General features: G+C 45.7%; 1 protein-coding gene across 2 annotated transcripts in view; it reads right to left on the reverse strand.

Moving 5' to 3' along the window:
• DNAH9 (dynein, axonemal, heavy chain 9) overlaps nucleotides 1-24,177 on the reverse strand; it is a 286,597-nt gene that overhangs the window by 48,657 nt on the left and 213,763 nt on the right. Inside the window, exons 52-59 of one of the 2 annotated variants that reach the window (XM_010843000.1) lie at nucleotides 18,255-18,374; nucleotides 15,865-16,053; nucleotides 12,752-12,987; nucleotides 10,095-10,217; nucleotides 8,111-8,315; nucleotides 6,172-6,336; nucleotides 2,834-2,974; nucleotides 526-696 (exon numbers count right to left, since the gene is read on the reverse strand). In XM_010843000.1, coding sequence (XP_010841302.1) covers nucleotides 526-696; nucleotides 2,834-2,974; nucleotides 6,172-6,336; nucleotides 8,111-8,315; nucleotides 10,095-10,217; nucleotides 12,752-12,987; nucleotides 15,865-16,053; nucleotides 18,255-18,374 — 1,350 coding nt within the window. The remainder of the gene's footprint in view (nucleotides 1-525; nucleotides 697-2,833; nucleotides 2,975-6,171; nucleotides 6,337-8,110; nucleotides 8,316-10,094; nucleotides 10,218-12,751; nucleotides 12,988-15,864; nucleotides 16,054-18,254; nucleotides 18,375-24,177) is intronic. The other variant, XM_010842999.1, reaches the window with a different exon arrangement.

The following is a 24,177-nucleotide window of genomic DNA, read 5'->3' on the forward strand; positions in this document are numbered from 1 at the left end:
AGGGATACTTTAAGTTCTTACTGCCTCTCAGGAAGTATCCAGTCTTTGGTATGGCCATCCAGTTTCATCCTCAGGGCTAGTTTGGACTGATTAGTAGTGGCTGCTGGAGGGCCCTGTGGAGGAGGATCTTCCTCATCCAGCATCACCACGAAAAAGTATAACGGTTGATTAAGCATGTCTGCCATGAGTGGGACAATGGAGTGGACGGCCTGCGTGCATCATGCTGGATTTTCTTGTCTGATGCCTCTGCTTAGAGCTCAATAATCTTCACAAACTATGGGAACTGACGTTAAAAAAAGCAAGTTTCTTTGGTATTCAGTGGGAAGACTCTGAGCTCCCAATGCAGGGGGCTCTGGTTCAATCCCTAGTCAGGGAACTAGATCCCACATGCTACAACTAAGACCTGGAGCAGCTAAATAAATAGATAAATATTAAATTTTTTTTAAAGAAAAAAGTTTCTTTATATCTGCTGGTTGGGCATATAAATTGACCTGTTTTCTGGAAATGTCTTCAATCCTGTTTTACCTGAAAGGTGAGCTGGGCAAGGTAGGTCAGCTTATCACACTCGAAGAGCCCCCGGGTGGTGTACTGGCACACAGAGAAGGTGATGCTGTCTATTAGGTTGGCCACCCGTTCCTTGAGGTTCTCACCAGGAGCCGCCTTCTCCACAGCCTTCTGGAAGACGATGCTGAAGGCCTGGGGGCAGGAGATAGGACACTGGTAGCTTACACAGCTCTCTGTACGTAACTAGTGGCCCTACCTCTGGTGAGTATTATAATTCACCAATCATAGAACTATCTTCCCAGCATAACCTGCCAAGGAGGGCCAGTGGCAACAGGAAAACTCCAGTCTTAGTTGCTCGTATAAATTACTATTGTGTCACAAAGAGGGCCAAGCTATGAAGCATACAGTGAAGAGCCTACTGTTTAGGTCCAGTGACCAAAATAATTAAATTAAATCTAATAAGTTTTGTTGGAAACTGAACACAATGAACAGTAACCAGTTTGGGTGATTCTATCCTTTGGATTATAAAATTCCCGATGGTAGAATGAACATCTGGTACAACTTTGCTCTCTAAAAGAGACCTGTGTACATAACAGGTACTCAGAATATTTTTAATTAATTACTTTTCCTTTTGGTAATAATGATCAGAATATCAGCTGTTCTTGGTTTTTCTTTCTAGTAACTCCACATCATTTGATGAGCCCTCTTACATGTGCTTTTTTCTTATGTACACTTTCTGCAACTGTGAGAGCATAGCCTGCTTCGGTTACAGCTTCCAAATTGTACATTACGGGTATAATATAAATCCATTTTCATACTGATCATATGAATCAATTTTCTATCATTTTAAACTTAGATATAGACTACTTATAAAAATTGATAATAGGAATGAATGTATCATTAAAGAATGAATAATAAAGAGAATAATCATTAAAGAAAACAAAGTCAAAGATGAATCTTTAAAGAAAATGAAAATTAAGATATTATTGGGTCTTTTCAATTTTTGGCTAGGCAGATTTCCAGTCTTCTTGTTTGGTTTTTTTTTGGAACACATATTTTCATGGGCTTCATCTAATTTCCCTTTTTCAGGAAAAGTCACTGCAATAGATTTCAACTATTCTCAAAACTAGGGAGGTGATTAGTATCACTGATACTAGGCTTATCCCATTAACTTCTATACTGTTTTTTAAATCCTTTATATTTCTTTCAAGTGGGGCTTTGACCTGAATATAATGTCAAGTATTGGATTTCTTTTAAAAACATACAATATTACAGAGACTCTGAGCTGAGGGGAGGGAATAGGGGCAGGATGAAACGCCATTTCCAGCCTAGTGAGTTCCAGGCGTGGAAGCCTTCTTCCTTCTCAGTGGCTCAGCTTCATCCCCACACCTTGGCTTTCAGGGGGCAGCTGGATGAGGTGTGCACCCTGAATATGAGTGTCCTCTCTGTTGGATTAAACCAGAAAAGTTGTTCAGAGCCCCATACAGACTCTGCAGCTGTGGTCTTTTGGAGAAACTCCTTATGGGAGATAGATATACTTTCAGAGATGTACTTAAAATTTATAGGTCTTTATTATTTCATGAGTAAGATAAGCTTAGTTAGCACTTACAATCTGCTAACATCTTTGATTTTAGAAATATGTCAGCAACCACAAAGCAGTAGCTTTGAGGATATTAGGGTAATTGTGTGTGTGTGCTCAGTTGTCTGACTCTTTGTGAACACCCTGGACTGTAGCCCACCAGGCTTCTCTGTCCATGGGATTCTCCAGGCAAGGATACTAGAGTGGGTTGCCATGCCCTCCTCTGTATCTTCTTGGCCCAGGGATCGAACCCACATCTCTTGTGTCTCTGGCACCAGCGGGTGGATTCTTTACCACTGCACCACCTCGGAAGCCCATTAGGGTAATAGGGACACTAATTTAAAGTCGGACTATCAGTATGGCCTGCTTTGGTTTTAACAGATACAAGTGAGGCGCACATTTGATCAGCCCTATTAGCTGTGAAGCTCTCTGGGGCAGGGCTCCCTGCCGATGTTTCCTCTTCCACACGGTCAGGAAGCAGAGTGCTGGCTGGATCGTAAGTACTCGCTGAGCGAACGAGGCTGGGACCTGCCATGGCCTCTCCCTCTGTTTCAGCCAAATAACCAATGAGTCATGAAAGACCCAATTAGAGAGACGAGGCCTGTAAGGCCAAGTCGCTGCTCTCCTGGATCTGGTCTGAAAGACTTGCCATGGCTAATGAAGCCCACGGACAAGCCCTTGTGCAGAGCCGCATGGGGCATGTCACGCTGCTGTGCTATGACTGTGCAGAGGGCTCCAGGGCTAAGTCACCTTGAGAGAAAACTGGTACATGGGGTGGATCCTGCCGAGGTCGTTCATGATGAAGTAGAGCAGAGAGGCCCGGGCGGCGGCCGGCCGGTAGTGCTCCCGAGCCTCGTTGATTCTCACCTCGGTCACCTTGGCCTCCTGCACCTGTTAGAAAAATCAAGAGCGGTCCGTTGTTCGAAACGGCCAGGGCTCCCTGAGAATCAATGTGGCCGCTCTGGGTCAGCACCTTGTGCCTGTGGGTGGGGTGGGTGGATGCGGATGAGGGGAACAAAGGAGGGCAGAAAGCTGCTGTGATTTTCCCTAACCGAGCTCGAGTGAGGAAGAGAGGACACACTCCTAGTGCCTCAAAGGTGAGCGTGTCAGCCCCTCCAGCTGGGGACAAGTGGGAGGTGCACACACATACACACACATGCACACACATCAGTATATTTAACTTGAAAAGTAAGCCAGGCAGTAGGACTCCAGTAAAAGCAGCATAATCGAATTTTCTGTTTTCTTTGTTACACAGACAGCTGTTCGTAATTGATTAGTTAGTTAATTAATCCTTGGCTGCGCTGGGTCTTAGCTGCTTTCTCTAGCTGTGGCGAGTGGAGGCTTCTGTCTAGCTGTGGTTCAGGGACTTCGCACTGCGGGGCTTCTCTTGCTGCAGAGCACAGGCGCCAGGACCACGATGGAACCTGTTTCCCCTGCGTTGCTAGGCAGGTTCTTAGCCACTGGACCATCACAGACGTCCACAGCTTTCTGTGCTCCTTACTTTTATGAACATGTAAATTCACAGAGACGATCTCTTTCAATGGAAAGGTCTATTTTCAGAAAATTTCTTATCAGAGGTAAAAATAAGAAGAGACCTAAACATCAGAGAGGAATTCTGTAAGAATATCCTATTAAATATAACCTCAGTACAACCTGCCTTATACTCCAGGATAGAGTGAAACTGCTGAGAATTCATGCAAAGCCCACAGGAAAAAACAAACCCTACTGAAGATGAGCTCACAATAAACAACTACAAAGCTCAAGAGGAAGTGTTACCTATCGGGATAATTAGAAGAACGCCCTCTCAAAATTCATAGAAGGATTAGCATCCCAAGAGCTGAAGATGATTGATCTACGATTAACTAGGGCTTCACTAGTGGCTCAGATGGTAAAGAATCTGCCTGCAATGTGGAAGATGTGAGTTCGATACCTGGGTCTGGAAGATCCCCGGAGAAGGACATGGTAACCTCCGCCAGTACTCTTACCTGGAGAATCTCATGGACAGAGGAGCCTGGTGGGCTACAGTCCATGGGGTCACAAAGAGTTGGACACGACTGAGTGACTACCTACCTACCTCATTAACTAATTCTGTTTAAAAGCAGTAGAGATAAAAGAACGTATAAAATCAGAACATTATAAAAAAGAACAGACATTATCTGAAAAAGAACTAAATAGAACTTCCAAAGACAAGAATACAGCTATTTAAATAGGAAACTCAGTACACTGGTTAAATAATGAACTTGAGTTGAAAGAGAATAAGCAAACTAACAAATAAATCTGAGGAAACCGTTTAAAAAGCAGCTCAGAGAGAAAGAAAGTTGGAAAATATGTAAAAGAAGTTCTTAGACCTGGCAGATAAAATAAAAAGATTCAAAAGGTATGTAACAGAAATAAGTAGAGAACAGACAGAACAGGGGAGAAGCAATGTTTGAGCTATAATGGTTAGGAATTTTCCAAAGTTGATTAAAGACCAGAGGTTTTACTTTGAAGAAGCAGTCAATGTCAAAGAAAACTTACTATCCACAGGCCCTTGAACAAGTAATTATTTTCTTTGATTAAAAGAAAATTGAACCCAAAAGAAGTGAGATGCAAGAATTTCTTAAATGTACAGTCAATTTAAATAACAAAGACTATAAAAAACATGACCAGTTTGGAAGTAGCAGATGAAAGCAAGGTAGAAGCGAAATGCTATAAAACAATAACGGAAGATGGAAAAGAATAATCAAAGTTTCTAGTATCCTTATCATGTTTTGAAAGAGGCTAGATATAGTGCTTAATTTCAGACTGTGTTAAGTCAATATATATATTGTTAAGTCACATATGAAATGAAATACATTTTTCAAATATTGATGAAAAATTAAGATTAATCAATAAAATAAACAGTAAATAACTTTAAAACTAGCAATGGACAAAAGAAGAGGATAAAGAAAAATCAAGAAAGAAAAAATAAACAAAAGGATTGTTAATAGAAAGTATAAATCAAGATAGCAGAAAGAAATCCAATTGTATCAGTAATGTTTAAAAATGTAAAACTTGGTTAAACTAGTAGTTAAAAGACAAAGATTCTCAGAACAGAGTGGAACTGAATAGAAATCACATAGTTGCTCAGATTGGTGTTTTCACTGACTCATATTTTTCATGTCCCTGGGTCCTTCATGCTATCCACTAACCTGTGTCCCTTTCATTCCTGCCTCCCCCAACAGCTATCAAAAACCTTCACTCCTCTCCCCAGGCCCCCTATCTCAACACCACACCCTCACTCTCAGCAGAGGAGCTTGACTCATGGTTTCACAGACTGTATAGAGACTGTTGGGCTTCCCTGGTAACTCAGATGGTAAAGAATATTTGCCTGCAATGCAGGAGACCTGGGTTCGATCCTTGGGTTGGGAAGATGCCCTGCAGAAGGGAATGGCTACCCACTCCACTTCTTGCCTGGGAAATCTCATGGACCGAGGAGCCTGGCGGACTGCAATCCTTGCATCACAAAGAGTTGGACACGACTGAGGGATTAACACATACACACACACACACACATAGAGACCATCAGGAAGGGTTTCCTTAATTTCCACTTTCCTTTCCACGCCCTTAAAGGAAGGAAACATATGCTAAGTAATTTTGCAGGATGATAATTTAAAAAAAAAATTTTTTTTTTGAGAGCTCAGTTTACTGGGACATCACTGAAAGTTTCTCATTGAAATCAGACTTGTGAGGTTTTTGCAGGTTGTGGGTTTTCTGGGGGTGCAGCCATGTACTTGTATACCAGCGTGATTCCTTAGCTTCAGGGCAACTCCATGGACTCACTAAGGTACTCAGTTTGAGCCACTATTTCCTGCACAGATCTAAGTGCCGGTCAAACTTCTGCAGAGTAGAGTTGTCAACAGCATTTTATAGGGAGTGAGGGCTCTGTCATGCAGGCAGTGAGGTGCTCATTTCAGGAATCCTGCCGAGCTCTACTTTCCAGGAGAATCTCAGGAAGATGGATCAGCCATCTCTTACTCTGACATTTGTCCCTGTACAGTGGACTCAGGGACAAGGAGGAGGGCCTCTGCCCGCCCCTACCCATCCCAGCCCAGGCTGCCGGGTCTTACCTTTTTCTCAACTTCCGCGGCAGTCTGCTTGGTGATCTCAAGGTTCTCCACCAGGGCCGTTTCTCCCAGGAAGTTCCCGGAGGCCGAGGAGAGGCGAGACAGCAGGTTGTCTTCCAATGTTTTGAGGGTGATTTTGAACCCATTCTGCTGCTTTGTGAGCTCTGACTGCAGTATCACATAAGGGAGAGTCAGGTACAGGAGCCCAGAGCATCCTGTTCTCCGGTAGGTCTGAATAGACAGAGGGTTATGGGGCCCCTGCCCTTAGCAAACTGGAGGTGGAACAAAGGAGTGCTCAGGACCACGAGCACGTCAAATCAGCTGAGGACTTGAACCCCAACTGCAGCAGTTACTAATCATGTGATCTTGGGCTGAATTCCCCTTTCACAGTAACCTTAGCTGGGTTAAACCTGGCCCTACACATAGCAGTGCTGTGCAAGGTTTAGCAGAATGCTGGGACATGGTCTAGTCATTAAATGGAAGTTATTTTAGGGAATAGCTAGAGGATGGGGTCAAGTTTTACTTCTCTGTCATAACTCTACTGTCCTCAAAAGGAATAGCTCTCCTTTGTGAAAAGTAAAAGTGTTGGTTGCTCAGTCATGTCTGACTCTTGGTGACCCAGTGGACTGTAGCCTGCCAGGCTCCTCTGTTCATGGGATTCTCCAGGCAAGAATATTGGAATGGGTTACTATTCCTTTCTCTAAGGGATCTTTCTGACCCAGGGTTTGAACCTGGGTTCCCTGCATCGCAGGCACATTCTTTATCATCTGAGCCACCAAGGAAGCCCTCATCAGTTATACTTCAATGCAAAGTAAAAAGCTTAAAGAAAACCCACATGCCTCAATCTGGCCTTATAACCAGGATTCACTCTTGACTCTTCTGGGAGTGCTCCATGCCAAAGGCTTATGCACCTGCTTATAGAATCTTTTTCTGAACTTCCCAATTTAAATCAGCCCCCTGGCTCTCTAATATTCCCCTGCTATTACAATCCAGTCATATCTAAGGAGATGGGAAAAAGGACAGTACTCGCTCTACACAAAACTGTGTTCCCTCCCAATTCATATGTTGAAGCCCTAAGCCCCTGCCCCTCTACCACTACACGACTGTATTGGAGATGGGTGTAACTAGAGAAGGAGGTAAGGTTAAATGAAGTCAGGAGGATGGGGTCCCTGTGGTGGGATCATTGCCCTTATAAGCAGAGATACCAGAGAGCTTGCTCACTCTGTGTGGACACAAGGAAGAGGTCTGTGAATGCACAGTGAGACGGCAGCCACCTACAAGCCAGGAAGAGAGGTATCGCCAGAAACTGGACCCTGAACACTGTCTTCCAGCTTCCAGACTGTGACAAAATAAATATCTGTTGTCCCAGCCACTCAGCCTCTGGTATTTTGTGATGGCAGCTCAAGCTGAGATGTTCCCCTAACATGGCTGAATCTATTTCTATTGCCCCTGCAGGAATGAATCCCATTTAGTTCTGGACATAGACACATGAACACTTGTGATGAGAGGTTCAAAAGTGTCTTGGACGGGACTGCGGTTTTCTCCCAGCTGCCTTCCGCTTCCTGGTCTTCAGCCTGCTCTACCTTCTGCTTCCCAAGGGATGTTCCAGGGAACTGGTGTTGTTTCAGGAACATGATGTTGTTCTAGGAACATGGTGTTGGTGCTCCTCTGAGCTCCAGAAGAACCACACGGCTCAACTTCTGAAGGAACAACCCCTACCCCCACACCCAGAGGAGGGTGCACGGCAGAGTCGGGTGGCAGAGCGACTCCCTCCTCCCTCCTTTGCTGGGTGGGCGCCTCCTCCGAGCTCCAGAAGAACCACATGGCTCAATTTCTGAAGGAACACCCCCCCCACCCCCACACCCAGAGGAGGGCGCATGGCAGAGTCGGGTGGCAGAGCATCTTCCTCCTCCCTCCTTTGCTGGGTGGGCGCCTCACGTACCTTCAGCTGCTCCAGATCGGGTCTCTCCATGCTGACCACTGCGGCCAGCAGCTGGTCCTCCAGGCCTTCCCTGGTCACGGTGAAATTGATCAGGGTGGCCTGAGCTTGCAGCTCCGGTTGGTAGTGAGGGTTGGCCAGCTTGGTGTGAAGGATGAGCCGGAACCTGGGGTTATACTCACACTCTTTGTCTCCGATTTTAATGAACCTGGAACAAAGAGGCTCGTGTAAAGGTGGGTGCCTTCCTGGGAGCTTTGGTTAGGGACAGAATCCGCGTGGGATTTTTTGCAAGGTCGTAGCAAATGATCGGAGAAGGCAATGGCACCCCACTCCAGTGCTCTTGCCTGGAAAATCCCATGGACGGAGGAGCCTGGTAGGCTGCAGTCCATGGGGTCGCGAAGAGTCGGACATGACTGAGCGACTTCACTTTCACTTTTCACTTTCATGCATTGGAGAAGGAAATGGCAACCCACTCCGGTGTTCTTGCCTGGAGAATCCCAGGGACGGGGGAGCCTGGTGGGCTGCCGTCTATGGGGTCGTACAGAGTCGGACATGACTGAAGCGACTTAGCAGCAGCAGCAGCAAATTATATTGCCATACTCAGATGGACGGGCATGTCTAGACTGAGCTTTCACGCAGGGAACAGGGTGGAGGCTGACAGACCTTCTCCCCATGGCCATTATGTTTATTTTTTCAGGTAAGGCTGGAGGGAGAGCTATCCACTTAGTGGTGCACGTATATGGGAGCGCATTATAAAATGCTTCCAGCAGATGGCAGTAAAGCACTTGCAGGAAGGGGCACCTTAAGAGTTTGCAGGCTAGCAGTAGAGCTTACATTGTCTCGTGATTGGTGGAACATTACTTCTATGGGAGAAAATGCTTAGTTAAGTAATTAAGTGCCTCCTAAGGACATGCAAGGGTTCTTCCCTGGTGGCTCTGTGGTAAAGAATCTGCCTGCTAATGCAGGAGACGTGGGTTTGATCCCCGGGTCTGGAAGATCCCCTGGAGAAGGAAATGGCAACCCATTCCAGTATCCTTGCCTGGGAAATTCCATGGACAGAGGAGCCTGGCAGGTTACGGCCCATGGGGTCGCAAAGAGTAGGACGTGACTTAGTGACTAAACAAGGACATGCAAAGGTGGCTTAAGGTCTGAACAGTGGGTCCAACCAGTCCTTCCCGATAACTCTCACCCCCTCTCCTAAGTGCCTGTAGCCCTTCCCTGTCTCTCTCTTCCTCCCCCTTCTCCTAGACCCTTACTAAGCCCTGATCAACTACTGGCACCCAAAGCAACAGGTACTCATCGAATCGACAAAGACTTGAGTTCTCAGAACTCAGACAGCTGGCTTAGATGAAATCCCTGTGGTTAAAATTCAGCCTGGGGCTTCCCTGGTGGCTCAGTGGTAAAGGATCAGCCTGCCAATGCAGGAGACATGGGTTTAATCCCTGATCCAGGAAGATCCCACATGCCGTGGAGCAACTGAGCCTGTGAGCCACAACTCTAGAGCCTGTGCTCTTCAGCCCAGGAGCTGCAGCCCCTGAAGCCTGCAAGCCCTAGAGCCCATGTTCTACAGCAAGAAAAGCCCCCGCAGTGAGAAGCCTGCATGAGCAGAGAGTAGCCCCCATTCACTTCAACTGGAGAAAGCTCAAGCAGCAAGCAAGACCCGGCACAGCCAAAAGATAAAAATAAATACATTTATATATAAAAAAAGAGTCAGCCTGCTTTTCCATCATGTTCCTTCAAGTTCCTCCAGAGGAGTGTGCTGTGGTTGTTGGGAAGCAGGCCAGTGAGTTGGCTGATGGAAGTTCCTCAGGAAACTTTCTCTAGGACAGGAGGGTAGTTAGGTGTCCCTCTTTTGGAAGAATGAGGAGGTGCTTTGGGAGAGCTAGCTAGCTGGGAGAGGAGGCTCTATGGAGAGCAGGTCTGTGCATGGTTCTACAGGGGCCACCGACCAGCCCCTTGGAAGGCCCGCAGGACAGCTGGGTCTCACCGTCCTTTCTTAATGACTTCTCTCCCCAGCAGGGGTCCTAGCACAGGATCGATGGACTCTTCCAGATTTTCAATCAGCACCATGTCCCCGGCTTCCACAGCACGCTCTACCGTCTGAAGGTAGCTGAGGAGAGAGTTGGGCAGGTGAGAGTGTGGCAAGCTGTGGATTTGAGGCAATTTAACAAGGCGGCTGTGGCCTCTGGAACACAGGCGTCATCTTGGAGGCACAGCTCTCTGGGATGACTTCAGGTGCACATGTTTCTTTATTTAAAATGACATTTATGTGATCTTGCCCATCGAGAGATGAATAGATAAAGAAGTTGTGGTACATCTATACAGTGGAATATTACTCAGCCATAAAAAGGAACACATTTGTGTCAGTTCTAATGAGGTGGATGAACCAAGAGCCTGTTACACTGAGTGAAGCAAGTCAGAGAGAGAAAAAACTAATATCATATATTAATGCATATATATGGACTTGAGAAAAACGGTACTGATGAACTAATTTGCAGGGCAGGAATAGAGATGGAGAGGTATACGACAGACTTGTGGATGCAGTGGGGGAAGGGCGGGTGGGTGGAATTGACAGAGCAGCACTGAAACATTTAACATTACCATACGTAAAATAGATAGCCATCGGGAAGGTGCTGTATAACACAGGGAACTCAACCAGATGCTCTGTGATAACCTAGGCGGGTGGGATGGGATGAGGGCTGGGAGGAAGGTTCAAGAGTGGGACATATGTATATTTATGGCTGATTCATGTGGTTGTATGGCAGAAACCAACACAACACTGTGAAGCAATTATCTTCCAATTTAAAAAATGGAATTATTTCCTTTTTCTGGGAAATTTGGATTATTGCCAAATAGCCCTGCACTAAAGATCATGAAAATTTATCTGTGTTCATTTGTTTGATCTTTCCTTATGATAAATTCATATAAAAGAATCTGTTGGGTCAAGGGGTAAACATTTTGAAGACTTTTGACACATACCATTACATTGTCCTCCAGAAATATTGTTTTCTGGGTTCTTATTCAGTTGAGAGATATGATTCTTGTATGCCTAACTTACCATTTTGTTTTGTGAATAAAGCTATATTATGATAAGCTAAAAAAAAAGGTATTTATGTGATCTGATATGTTTTTGGGAAAAGTAACAAAATGCAAAAAAGAACATGAAATTAACTGTAATCCTTGTGTCATTTACATTCTGATGTTGAATGTTCATGTCTGGATATATGATATTTTCAAGTTTATTATTACTATTTCTATTTATTTTATATTATTCATATTTTTATTTATGTCTGCATTTGTATTTATGTTTATTTATTGTTTTATCCCTGCGGCTCATTTAATTTACAACCTGAGTTTGGTACATCAAATGTATTGTAAATATTTTCCCATGTCATTAAATATTCTTCTATAACAATATTTATGTGACTGGGTATTAGAATGTATTGATACACCTTAATTTACTTAACAATCAATTACCAAAAGCTAGGCTATTTTTCCTGGGTGTTCTTTGGAAGGAATGATGTTAAAGCTGAAACTCCAGTACTTTGGCCACCTCATGCAAAGAGTTGACTCATTGGAAAAGACTGAGGCTGGGAGGGATTGGAGGCAGGAGGAAAAGGGGACGACAGAGGATGAGATGGCTGGATGGCATCACCGACTTGATGGATGTGAGTCTGAGTGAACTCTGGGAGTTGGTGGTGGACAGGGAGGCCTGTCGTGCTGAAATTCATGGGGTCGCAAAGAGTCAGACATGACTGAGCGACTGAACCGAACTGAACTGAGGCTATTTTTAATTTTTCAATGTTATGCAGAGTTTAATAAGCACATAAAAAATTATTTCACCTAAATAGATTTACAAGTTTGATGTGATTCAATTCACACAATAAATAACAATATAATTTTTTAAACCTTGACCAAAAATCTTAAAGTTAATCTAAAAGAATATAATAAGAATGGTTTAAGAAATAAATGATGATGAAGAATAACAGGAGGGATTTACATTAGTTGATAATAAAATATTTTCTATAATTTGAATATGGATATGCAGAAAGAAGTCTTAAAGGATATCACAGACCAAAAGTTGAGAGTGCTGGAAAAAATGATGAATTATAGGGCTCGTTTATTTATTTGGGTAACTTCAAATAAGTAAACTGATTCAGGCTTCCCTGGTGACTCAGTGGTAAAGAATCTACCTACCAATGCAGGGACTCGAGTTCGATCCCTGGATCAGGAAGATCCCCTAGAGAAGGAAATGGCAAACCGCTCCAGGATTATTGCCTGGGAAATCCCATGGTCAGAGGAGCCTGGAGGGCTATAGACCATGGGGTCGCAAAGAGTCAGACACGACTTATCAAGTAAACAACAACGACATAACTGTTTCCTTTTGCTATACACCTAAAACTAACTCAACATTGTAAACTAGCTGTACTCCAATAAAAACAAAAATAAAAAGAAAGAAAAGCAGAGACTCGGCACCCAAGCATCTCTTGCTGAGATGTTTCTTAAATTGAGAGGACAATCAGGAGAAAACTCCTGGGGGGACCAGCCGGGTAGAAACAATCTTTGGTGATTTAAAACCCGCTCATGACACTTTTCCCTTCTGCGTAGTTGGCAAAGTGGGAACTTCTGTGTGCAGACACCTACCCCTTCTGGCCGATCTGGGTGACCCGGAGGTCCTCACCATACTTGTTCTTGATCCATTTGATGCCTTGTAGCTGAGGGTCCACCATGAGCGGCCAGCGCTCACAGCTGAGGAGGATGGCGGCATTCTCCGTGGACATGCGGTCTGCAGGGAGGCCCTCATTCTGCCAGGTGGCCACGTCGGCATCATCCATCAGCATCCGTAGGGGGTCCAGGGTGGGGGTCACCGGGATTGGAACCTGGTGGGAAAGAAAGGGCACAGGCGCTCAGAACGGAAGCAGGGGGTGGGGCACAGCTCACTCAAAAGACAGAACTCCTCTAAAAAGCAAGACCAAAATCCCCCTGAGGAGAGTTTTCCTGGCTGTGTGATTGCGGAGCATGTTTCCTCAGCGTCCTGATAGTCTTTTCTCTTGAGGGATGAACAGCAGCAGAAATCCCACCCTTGTCATCCTAGGTTCTTCGGTATATTTTCTAAGTCAAATGACTACCATAGATCAATCAGATCAAATCCAAGTGTGTTTGCTCAGTCATGTCTGACTCTTTGCAACCCTTCGGACTAGCCCACCAGGTTCCTTTGTCCAAGGGATTTTTCAGGCAAGAATACTGGAGTGAGTTGCCATTTCCTCTTCCAGGGGAATCTTCCCAACCTAGGGATCAAACCTGAGTGTTCTTTGTCTCCTGCATTGCAGGTGGATTCGGTTCAGTGGTACAGAATCTGCCTGCCAGTGCAGGAGCCATAGGAGATGCAAGTTTGATCCCTGGGTCAGAAAGATTCCCCTGGAGGAGGAAATGGCAACCCACTCCAGTATTCTTACCAGGATAATCTCATGGACAGAGGAGCCTGGCAGGCTGTAGTCCATGGGGTTGCAAAGAGTCAGATAGGACTGAGCAACCAAGTATCATTTGCATGTTAACAGCAGTCTCCATCCTCCTTACCCGTGTTAGCAGAGTCATTTCCTGTTGCATTTCTATGCTTCACGTCCCAGTCCCCACACCAGCACACACCGATCACCCTCTCCTCTCACTGGCATCACCACTTGCTGCCAATGCCCAGCTCGCAAAGGACTGCAGACCCTCTCCTTTCTCCTGCTGCAGACCAACCCCCTCAACACAAGGCTGCTTGCAGGACCTCATCCCGCAAACCTGTCCACTGTCCCTGTTGGGAACCCTACCTTTTCTTCTGCTTACCTCTTTCAGCTCATTTAATTCTTCTCAGAATAATCATTTTCATTAGAAACTTTTTTTTTTTAATTGGGGTAAACGTCACATTCCTTAGCCATTTCAGAGTGCACAAATCAACGGCATTTAGTCTTTCACAATGCTGTGCAACTCTCAGCTCTGTCTCTTTCCAAAACATTTTCTTCACCCCAAAAGGAAACCGCACCTCTACGAGCAGTCACTCCCCATTCCCGGCTACCCCCAGGTCTTACAACCTCTAATCTGCTCTCTGTCTGTGTGGATTTGCCTATTCTGGAGGTTTCACATAAATGGAATCATGCAATACGTGTGACCTTTTGTGTTGGCTTCAGAACACTCTTGAGGTTCACACGTGTGCCCTGTTATTAATATTAACCTCTCCATCCTTCTCTTCTCTGCAGTTTGTCCTCCCAGTTATCTCAGGAAAGCCTCTCCTTTCCCTTTAATTATATCTGCTAAGAGTACGAATGGCCAATTCTATACCTTCGAGCAGATCTCAAAGGGAAAACCAGACACTGGAGGTTCTTATCCTGGCATCAGAAATGTATTTCAATAGAATCGTTTTCCTTTGTAATCGTATTCATTCCATTTTACATACTACAAAACATTACTGTGAGAAGGAATGCATCGGTTTTATCAGACTGCCAAAAGGGTCCATGGCACAAAAATACTTGAGTCCCCAAAGCAGAGCCAGAAAACGCCTCATTAACCTGCTATTGCGCTCCTTGCCTTCATTTGTTCAGCTAATGGCTGTCCTTTCAACGATTTCCTTTCCACAAGTGTTCAAAGTGAATAAATAACAGCTTAATTTTTTGTTTATTTCCCAGTACTGTAACTGTTTTTTTTTTTTTAATTAAAAAAAAATTTAAACAATTTTTTGGCTGTGCCATGTGGCATGTGGGATTTTAGTTCCCCAACAAGGGATCAAACCTGTGCCCCCTGCCTTGGAAGCGCAGAGTCTTAACGACTGGACCACCAGGGAAATGCACTATAAGAGTTTTTAAACTACTGTTCAGCAAATTATCAGGTGGGTGGGATTTTATGAGCTGATCTGAGAAGCCAACCATCACTAGACGGTCTGGGCTTTGTGTTCCAAGGAGACACCTATAAATGCATTCTGGAACACAACCCTAACTGTACGTGGTGATTCTTCTGTGCTAACTCTCAGGCAGCGGCTTCTTATGACTCTCGTCTTGACTGCGGGACTAAGACTGTCCCGCCGACACCCTGGTACGGACTGTCTTCTGTGCCTCCCGCCAGTGGCATGTAGGACAGGATGAAGACTCGGCAAGTATTTGTGGGTTGAGGACCATGAGAAAGTGTCGAGGGGCAACACACCCTGAGTCCTCTTCGGTTGGAAACTGGCATTTCCCTATCAGGTCATGTCAGCGTGGAGGGAGAAGCTGGGAGTAAGAGCCACCTGCTCACACTGAGAGCTGAGGACGTTTGACCAAAGCCAATGAACTGCCTTCATAGGGGTGTCTGTGGGTCACAGACACAGACGTGGTGCTCGGGGTGCAGTAACCAGGGGGCAGCATTTGGGGAAGGAGGTGTGCCCTCCACTGCTGCTATTAAGTTTGGCACAAGAGCAGGAAGGTTGGAGGGAAATACAGGATGTGTTTGGTGCCTCGTGGGTTTAACAGTTTTGAGAACAGTCAGGAGACAGCATGGAGGTGGTGGGCCAGAGTTCCCACGCAGACCCCAGAAGGAGGACAGGCGCTGTCCCCAGGTGACCTGGAGGGCAGTGCATGGCGGTACATGGAAGTGTGGAAGGACATGGGTGCCCAGGTCTCCCTCCTGGATCCCAGAGGTCACTAGGGGATGCTCTGGAGGTGACGGGAGGAAGAACGCAGGAAGGGACTAGAAGATTTGTATTGCTACTGTCACGTGAGCTCACGAGTGACGTGGGCCAGACACACCTGCAGCTGGCTCAGGTAGGGCCTCCACGCCGCGTCCAGGAGGCTCTGGCGGTACCGCTTTGTAAAGAAGCCCAGGTACGAGATGGAAGCTGCAGTGAGTAAAATGTCTCCACATAATTTCCTTTCCTGTTGCTTGAGGTTCTGCACAGCTTCTGCCCATCTCACGTTTTCAGAGGCCAGGCCTCCCACCTGCCATTTGGAAGAGCAGAGACGGGGAGAAGGCACGTCATACCACAGGCCACGATTCAGCCACGGAGAATGCACAGCACACGTTTCCCAGCAGGGGACTCGGGACATCATCTGTGTGGCCCTTGTGATCAATGCGGGTTTGCACCGGCCGCAGCAAGCACTGCAGCAAATGAGCCCCTGTTCTCTGCCCTGAACCTGCTGGGCTGTGGAGAGACAGGGTCTGAATGCAGCCTTCAGGGCTCTGCCCTCGACAGGCATAGAGATGAACATGCCTGCCTCGAAGGGCCATGAAGAGAACTTAGTATGACTGTGTGTGATCATCACTTGGGGTCATGTCTGGTACTCAAAACATAGCATAAAATCATGCACCTCTCCCTTCTCTTCAAATACTTAAGATACGAAAATCAAAGAAAATCAATTGCACTATAAATCACTCACAGAGGCCAGGATGGGCATGGTCATTAAGCCACAGATACACAGAAGCAAAGTCCCAAGACTGCAGAGCAGGGCCTGACTCTGCCGGCCCACGTCAGAGGCACCCTCTCTGGAGGAGAGACGGTCTCCCTATGGGAGGACTGTGAGGCGAGCTGTTCGGTGAAGCTTGGCTTCTGTGCTATGCACACGCATGCATGTTCAGTCGTGTCTGACTCTTTGCAACCCCATGGACTGTAGCCCAGCAGGCTCCTCTGTCCATGGGATTCTCCAGCAAGAATACCGGAGTGGATTGCCATTTCCTTCTCCAGGGGATTTTCCTGACCCAGGGATCGAATCCAGATCCCCTGCATTGCAGGCAGATTCTTTACCGCTTGAGTCACACGGGAAGCCCTCTGTGCTCTGGTGTGATGACTGGTCGCCTTTTCTTCCTCGAAAGATGACATCCAAGGACATCAGAGCTGACGGACTTGAGGGACTTACCCCACCTGCCCGTCCTCACCCCGTCTTAGATCACACAGATAAAGATCAGAAAGTCCCAGCATCTCGTCAGAACCCCAAGGTCAGTGGAAGTGGGGGGGCTTCAGAGACCATCTGTCCTGAGTCCTAGAGCAGAGCCCCACCTCACCTCCTATGAGGACCAATGCAGAAAAGTCTCCAACCAGGCAGAGAGAGGCCAAGGGAAATTCTGGGAACCAGGCAGGGGAGTGAACAGATGACAGGCCGGCAGAGAGGTCCTGACTGCCTCCCGCTCGTCTGTGGAGGAGCTGCCTCTACACCCCACCATTCAGTGAAGTTGGGGGTCTCAGAGCTGTGCAGCAGCAGGTTCAACACACAAGGGCTCAGACACACCTGAGGTTTCACCTCCCATCACTGGAGTGCGGCTGGTTCAGTGACGGGTATGACTCAACTGTCCCTGAACTGGGAAACCTGGCTTTGTTATATACATAAATGGTGGCTGGAATAAACGTGTATGAAAAGGGATTGATTCCACTTCCTTTCACTGGTGAGGGAGGTGCTGTAAGGGCCCTCCATAAAGAGATATCATGTCCAGTGGGCACTGCTTTGCAGGCTCTGAGCTGATGATTCATGATGAGAAATGTAAGCCACAGGGGATCAAAATGGCTACAAATCCTGTGATTCTTTTCTTGTCAGGGGCTGGGGCCTGTGGTCCCTCTCCCCGGATCTGACACTGCTTTGACTAGTAGAATGCAAGGAAGGATGCTCTGCTGGCTTTTGGTCCCAGGCCTTAAGAGAATGGGACCTTCTACTTTCTGTCCTTGGGACACTTGCTCTTGGAGCCCTGAGTGGCCATGTAGATGACTACCCTGCTGGATATACCAAGGTCATGGGTGGCCATGCTCTGAGTCAGCTGTCTTCCTGTCCACATCCTTGTTATCAAACGCCCCACAGGGAAGAATGCCTGGGTTTGCCTATCAAAGGCTAGTTTTGTCTTCAATGATTCCCATGGCCGTTGCAGGTACAGGTAAGCATGTCATGCCTCCTGAAAGCTGCCTGGTGGATCCCACACCCCTTCTTCCCAACCATTCCTGTAGGAAATCTCCTTTGACTAGATCAGGGTGTGCATTCATACTTTCCCCAGGAGTCAGCCTCTACAGCCTGGAGCATTTTAATATTTCTTGCCACTCTTGTCAAAGTGGGGCTCAGCTGTGTTCATCTACTATGTACCCCTGAGGCACCAACAAGCTCAGCTTGTGTAATTAAATCCCCCTTCTTCCCCCACCCCGTCCCTGGAGGTTCACACTTACCAGGCGGTTTGCAAGGGAGATGGTGCCTGCGGTCGCTTCAGCTTCTTGCTGACATTTGAGTTTGTCGGTTGTTGCTTTCTCAAACTTAGCTGTGAGTTTGGCCAGGTTCTCATTAAGGTGCTGTTGAGGAAGGAATGCAAGGTCTGTCAGTAATTCCAGTGCTTCAGAGATAAGGGTCCACGTGCAGGGCATTTTAAAAGAAGCCCTGTGCTCCCTGGAAGAAGCTGTGAGGGACTGGGGAAATGGGCAGGGAAGGGAAGGGAGGCAAGCTGGGGGGCTCTCAGGCAGATCCCCGTGGGAGTCCAAAGGGTCCTGATCCAAGAGAGAGAACCCAACTTTCACGTCCCTCACCCAGTCAATGGTCCAGGAGCAGGAGGGGGTGATGGACCAGGAGAAATGAAATGAAATGTTAGTTGCTAAGTTGTGTCTGACTCTTTGTGACCCCAGGGACTGTAGCCCACCAGACTCCTCTGTCTATGGACTTTTCCAGGCAAGAATACTGGAGTGGGTTCTCCAAGGGATTTTCTTGATCCAGGGAATGGACCAGGAGAGAGAGACTTAAATTCTGTCTCTCTCTGTACTGGGGAAAATGGGTTCCAGTACTCTGAGAAAAAAGTGAAAGCGCTGCTTTGCTTTTAGAAGCAAAAGCTCACTGGAGCCTGGGGAGGCCTGGAAATGGACAGAAGGATCCCAGGATTGGGGGTGGGGGTGCAGGGAGGAGCCAGACTGTCTGCTGCAGTTGGTTTGCAGGTTGGAGTTGGTCTGCAACCTGGGTCCTCTCCTTGTTTCAAGGTCTCAGGAGTATAAGACAACTTCACCTAACCTCCTCCATTCTCTCCAATTATCCCAAAATAGAGGAACACTTTTTTTTAAAAGACATGGTTCTCAGTTTTTCTAAATGCATTAAGAATTTAGAATGTAAGTGCACAGTCTTTGTTGCCCCTACCACGCCTGTTTGCATCTGCAAAGCCACCTAGTTGCATAGAAGACACCTCCAGATAAGTCTCACATCTGTGTCACAGTAGGGCTTCAGGCTGCTCTGTCCATCATCACCAAGTCACAAGAGGAAGAAATGAAGAGCCAGACTTATACAGCCAAGCAGCTTAACCGGGAGGTGGTGAGGCATCCAGTTAACGGTGGCAGGCTGGCCACATTCTTCTGCCTCCTCTTCTTCCCAAGACTTCTCTAACATGATCATGAGTGAAAGTCTTTCAGTCATGTCTGACTCTTTGTGACCCCATGAACTGTAGCCTGCCAAGCTCCTCGGTCCATGGAATTCTCCAGGCAGGAATACTGGAATGGGTTGCCCTTTCCTTCTCCAGGGGATCTTCCCAACCCAGGGACTGAACCCGGGTTTCCCACATTGCAGCCAGACTCTTTACCGATTGAGCCACAAGGGAATAAATTCAAGGGAAGGATTAAAACATGAACTGGAGGAAATCTAGACAGTGTAAGAAAATATAAAGTGAAAAAAAATAAAAGAAAATAGAGGACCCGTCAGAAGTTTCTATGGGCTTCCCTGGTGGCTCAGACTGTTAAGAATCTGCCTGTAATGCAGATTTGATCTGAGTTTTATCCTGGGTTGGGAAGATTCCCTGCAGAAGGGAATGGCTACTCATTCCAGTATTCTTGCCTGAAGAATCCATGGACAGAGGAGTCTGGTGGGCTACAGTCCACGGGTCGCAGAGTTGGACACAACTGAAGCGACTTTCACTTTCTTTTACTTTGAGAAGTTCTGATATCTAATCAATATGCATTCCAGGAAATAAGGTTAAAAAAGAAACAGAAGAGAAACTACAAAGCATCTTGTGGAACCGAAGAAAATAAGTCTCTACAGGCCAAGCACAAAGAATAAAAAAAAGAATGACAGCTAAGTACATCAATGTAACATTTCAGACACCAAGAATAAAGAAAAAAAATCGAAAGACTTCCAGAAAGGCAGAAACACAGTGCACCCACAAAGGAATGGGACCCTGACTGTTCATCAGACTTCTCACCAGACCAAAAGATAAAGCACTCAGTGTTCTAAGAGGAAAATATTAGCATCAGAATTTAAAACTCAGTGAAACTGTCAATTCAGTTTAGAAACAAAAAGATATGTCCAGACCAGAATATTAGATAATTTATCTCTTATGTAACATTTCTGAAAAAGTTATTTAAGAATGAGCCAAAGCAAAACAAGAGAAGAAATCAAGAAAGAAGCCATGGGGACCAGAAGTCTTTGGAGTGAGCCCGAGAGAGCAGTGAATGTGATTACTCTTCATCACTAGAGCTTTGAGTTGGAAACAAGAGAGAAAGGTCTTGGGAACAAAGGCAGGCTCAGTAGAACACTGGAGTGGATGGAGATTTAATTTTTTTTTTTTAAGATTTTTAAAATGTGAACCATTTTTTAAAATTCTTTATTCAATTTGTTACCATATTTCTTTTAAAAAAAAATGTTTTTTTTTTTTTTTGGCCAACAAGGCATGTGAGATCTTAGCTCTCTGACCAGGAATTGAACCTGTACACTCTGCGTTGGAAAGTGAAGTCTTAACCACTGACCACCAGGGAAGTACCTAGAGAGGTTTTTTTTTTTTTTCCCCCAAAGGAACTAATTGAAAGAGAGAGAGAAAAGGAGAAAGTAGAAATTCCAGGGGGAAAGGTATTTTAAAAAGGAAATGTAATTGTACTTTGATCTGCTATGAACAATATAGAGAGATTCATAGAATATAAATATAATTTACTGTCCTTTCAGTTTTTTGAATCAGTCAGTGGGGAGCGCCTGGGACAACTGATTTGGTTACAATGTAGGGATTTTCAGTGTTGGTGATTCAAAAACCAAATAACGATAAGTAATGATAAGGGAAGTGGGAGGTAGGAGGGAAGCGGGTGAGCTAAAGGCAAGGGCACTAACTCCATCTTGAACACGAGAGCTCCAAGGAAGCGGCCTCTATGTGATTGAACAAGGAATTGAGGTCACGTCGGCGAAACAGAGTCACTGTAATGAGATAGGAGATGATTGTTGTCCAGCCTCCTGGAGCAGAAAGTCAACTGTCTAAAGAAGATACATGACAAATGGATGCGGCACAGCACTTAGACAGGGCTCAGAAATTCAGATGCGCAGAACAGGTAGACGGCGCAAACTAACCAGATGAGTCTAATGTTAAAAGAAATAGGGGCCGGTGGGGATTGTGACAAAATGCAGCAAAACTGCCTGCTCGAGTGGGAAGCCACTGCTTAAGGCCAGAGTCAGTCAGTGATATTCAGGAATCTTGTGATTGTTATAAGACTGGCCAGAAATCAGGTGTTTTTGTTTTAAATACTGGCCACCAGTTAAATCATTTCCAAGCAGTATGTGCAGGACAGATAAAAGACATTTAAGCCATTGGGTTGCAAGCTCTGAGTGGCATCAACAATCAGTTCAGCTCAGTTCAGTTCAGTTCAGTTGCTCAGTCATGTCCAACTCTTGGTAACCCCATGGACTGCAGCACTCCAGGCTTCCCTGTCCTCCACTGTCTCCTCAAGCTTACTCAGACTCATGTCCATTGAGTCGGTGATGCCATCCAACCATCTCATCCTCTCATCCCCTTCTCCTCCTGCCTTCAATCTTTCCCAGCAACAGGTCTTTTCCAACGAGTCAGTTCTTCCAATGAGCATTAGCTGGCCAAAATATTGGAGCTTCAGCTTCAGCATCAGTCCTTCCAATGAATATTTAGGACTGATTTCCTTTAGGATGGACTGGTCTGATCTCCTTGCAATCCAAGGAACTCTCGAGAGTCTTCTTCAACACCACAGTTCAAAAGCATCAATTCTTTGGCACTCAGCTTTCTTTATGGCTCAACAATCAGTAGAAACAGACAAAAGAATGAAAAGGTCAGGAGACTGTCATTACTCACTCGAAGCTCTTCTCTGCTCTCTGTTATTTTACTTAATGAGTGAGTAAATGCCTGGTGAAGATGCCTTCCTTGTTTTTACTGCTATTATTTTTTTAATCTGCCAAGTTCATATGTGTTTGTGACAGAAAAAAAGAAAATACAGATAAAAAAAAAAAAAACATCCAAAATCTACTACTTGGAGATAACCACCACTATTCATATTGGTGTGTATTTTAATTATCTGTGTAGTTGCTAATTTGTGTCTGACTCTTCGCAACCGCATGAACTGTAGCCTACCAGGCTCCCCTGTCCATGGGATTCTCCAGGCAAGAATACTGGAGTGGGTTGCAATTTCCTCCTCCAGGGATTTTAATTATATATATAATCAAATTGAAATTACCTTGTAGAATGTGTTCTGAAAGATGCCTTTTTTTTTTTTTTTGCTTTATGCATCATGAGTATAAAATTCTTGGTACAGCAGAAACAAATACAACATTGTAAAGAAACTATACTCTGATTAAAAAATTCTTTACTTGGAATTATGCTAAAATCCTAAAAACAGGCATCCTCTTCTTGGTGAAGGGGGATGCAACTAGAGAGGGCTGGCTGTGGCCTCAGTGACACAGAGGGAGGCACTTTCCTGCCTGGGTGGGTGTCCATATGTGCAATGGGTATCAGTCCACCCTCCTGTTATTAGTAGGTGAGTGTCATGCCTATGTTGATAGGCATGTGGATGAGCAAGGATGGAGAGGAGGTTGTTCAAAGCGAGAAGGCATCTTTTTAATTTCAAAAAATATTTTGGCAGAAGAGAAGTGCCTTCCTAAGGTAGCCAAGTATTTTAAAAATATTCTGATTGCTTTCACAGGTTGAATGAGCCCATCATGTGCGTGTTGGCTAACTGAATAGGTATAAACATTTTGAAAACATTCCCTTTGCACCAAATGTTCCTTTCGTTAAAATAACTTGAGTAAGAGAGGGAGAGCTTTGAAAATGTAGTTCCTGTAACACTTTTCTGAGAGCGACTGAAAAATATGAAAATGATCAGAAGGTCTTTTCCCCCCTAGAAGCAGTCAACAGGGTGGTAGAGTGTTTTGCTCTTGGTGTTCTTTCAAGAGGGCCGTTGGGAGGTTGATTATCAGTAATCTGGCCCGTGAATATCCAGGTTTTATAAAGCAAATATACTGGGAGATTCTTTGCTTTGCCAAAGCATCTCTTTTTTATAGACAGCCTGGTTGCAAGGATCTTTGAACTGGGGTCTTTAGCTGAGGAATTTAATCTATGGATCAATAATCCTGTGAAACTTGAAGCATGAAGCATGTCTGCAATCTTGCTTTTCATAATTTGTAAAAGCCTTTTTATCATCATGAGAAATGTGCAGTAAGAATTTTATCTGCCTAGAACGCACATGTAGAAATGAAAGATCCAGGGAAAGTTTCGGCTTGAGCTTGACCTTGGTGGTGACCAGGGCGTGAACACAGACATGATGACACATGCAGCTGATGGAGAAGCAGGTGGAGGTAATGCAGGGGTCAGGAGTCACAGGAACCCTGGTGGTGGCAGCAGCTCCCTGTGTTCCTGTGGGCTGGCCTCTGGGCTTCTGTTCTACCTGCTTCTCCCCTTTGATCCTCACGGCAAACTCACAAAGTGGGGGCTATTCAGTTCAGTTCAGTTCAGTCACTCAGTCGTGTCCGACTCTTTGCTACCCCATGAATTGCAGCACGCCAGGCCTCCCTGTCCATCACCAACTCCGGGAGTTCACTCAGACTCACGTCCATCGAGTTGGTGATGTCATCTAGCCATCTCATCCTCTGTCGTCCCCTTCTCCTCCTGCCCCCAATCCCTCCCAGCATCAGTCTTTTCCAATGAGTCAACTCTTCGAATCAGGTGGCCAAAGTACTGGAGTTTCAGCTTTAGCATCATTCTTCCAAAGAACACCCAGGCCTGATCTCCTTCAGAATGGACTGGTTGGCTCTCCTTGCAGTCCAAGGGACTCTCAAGAGTCTTCTCCAACACCACAGTTCAAAAGCATCAATTCTTCGGCGCTCAGCTTTCTTCACAGTCCAACTCTC

This window comes from Bison bison, unplaced genomic scaffold (assembly GCF_000754665.1).
Source record: "Bison bison bison isolate TAMUID 2011002044 unplaced genomic scaffold, Bison_UMD1.0 scf7180017864180, whole genome shotgun sequence".
Lineage (NCBI taxonomy): Eukaryota > Metazoa > Chordata > Mammalia > Artiodactyla > Bovidae > Bison > Bison bison.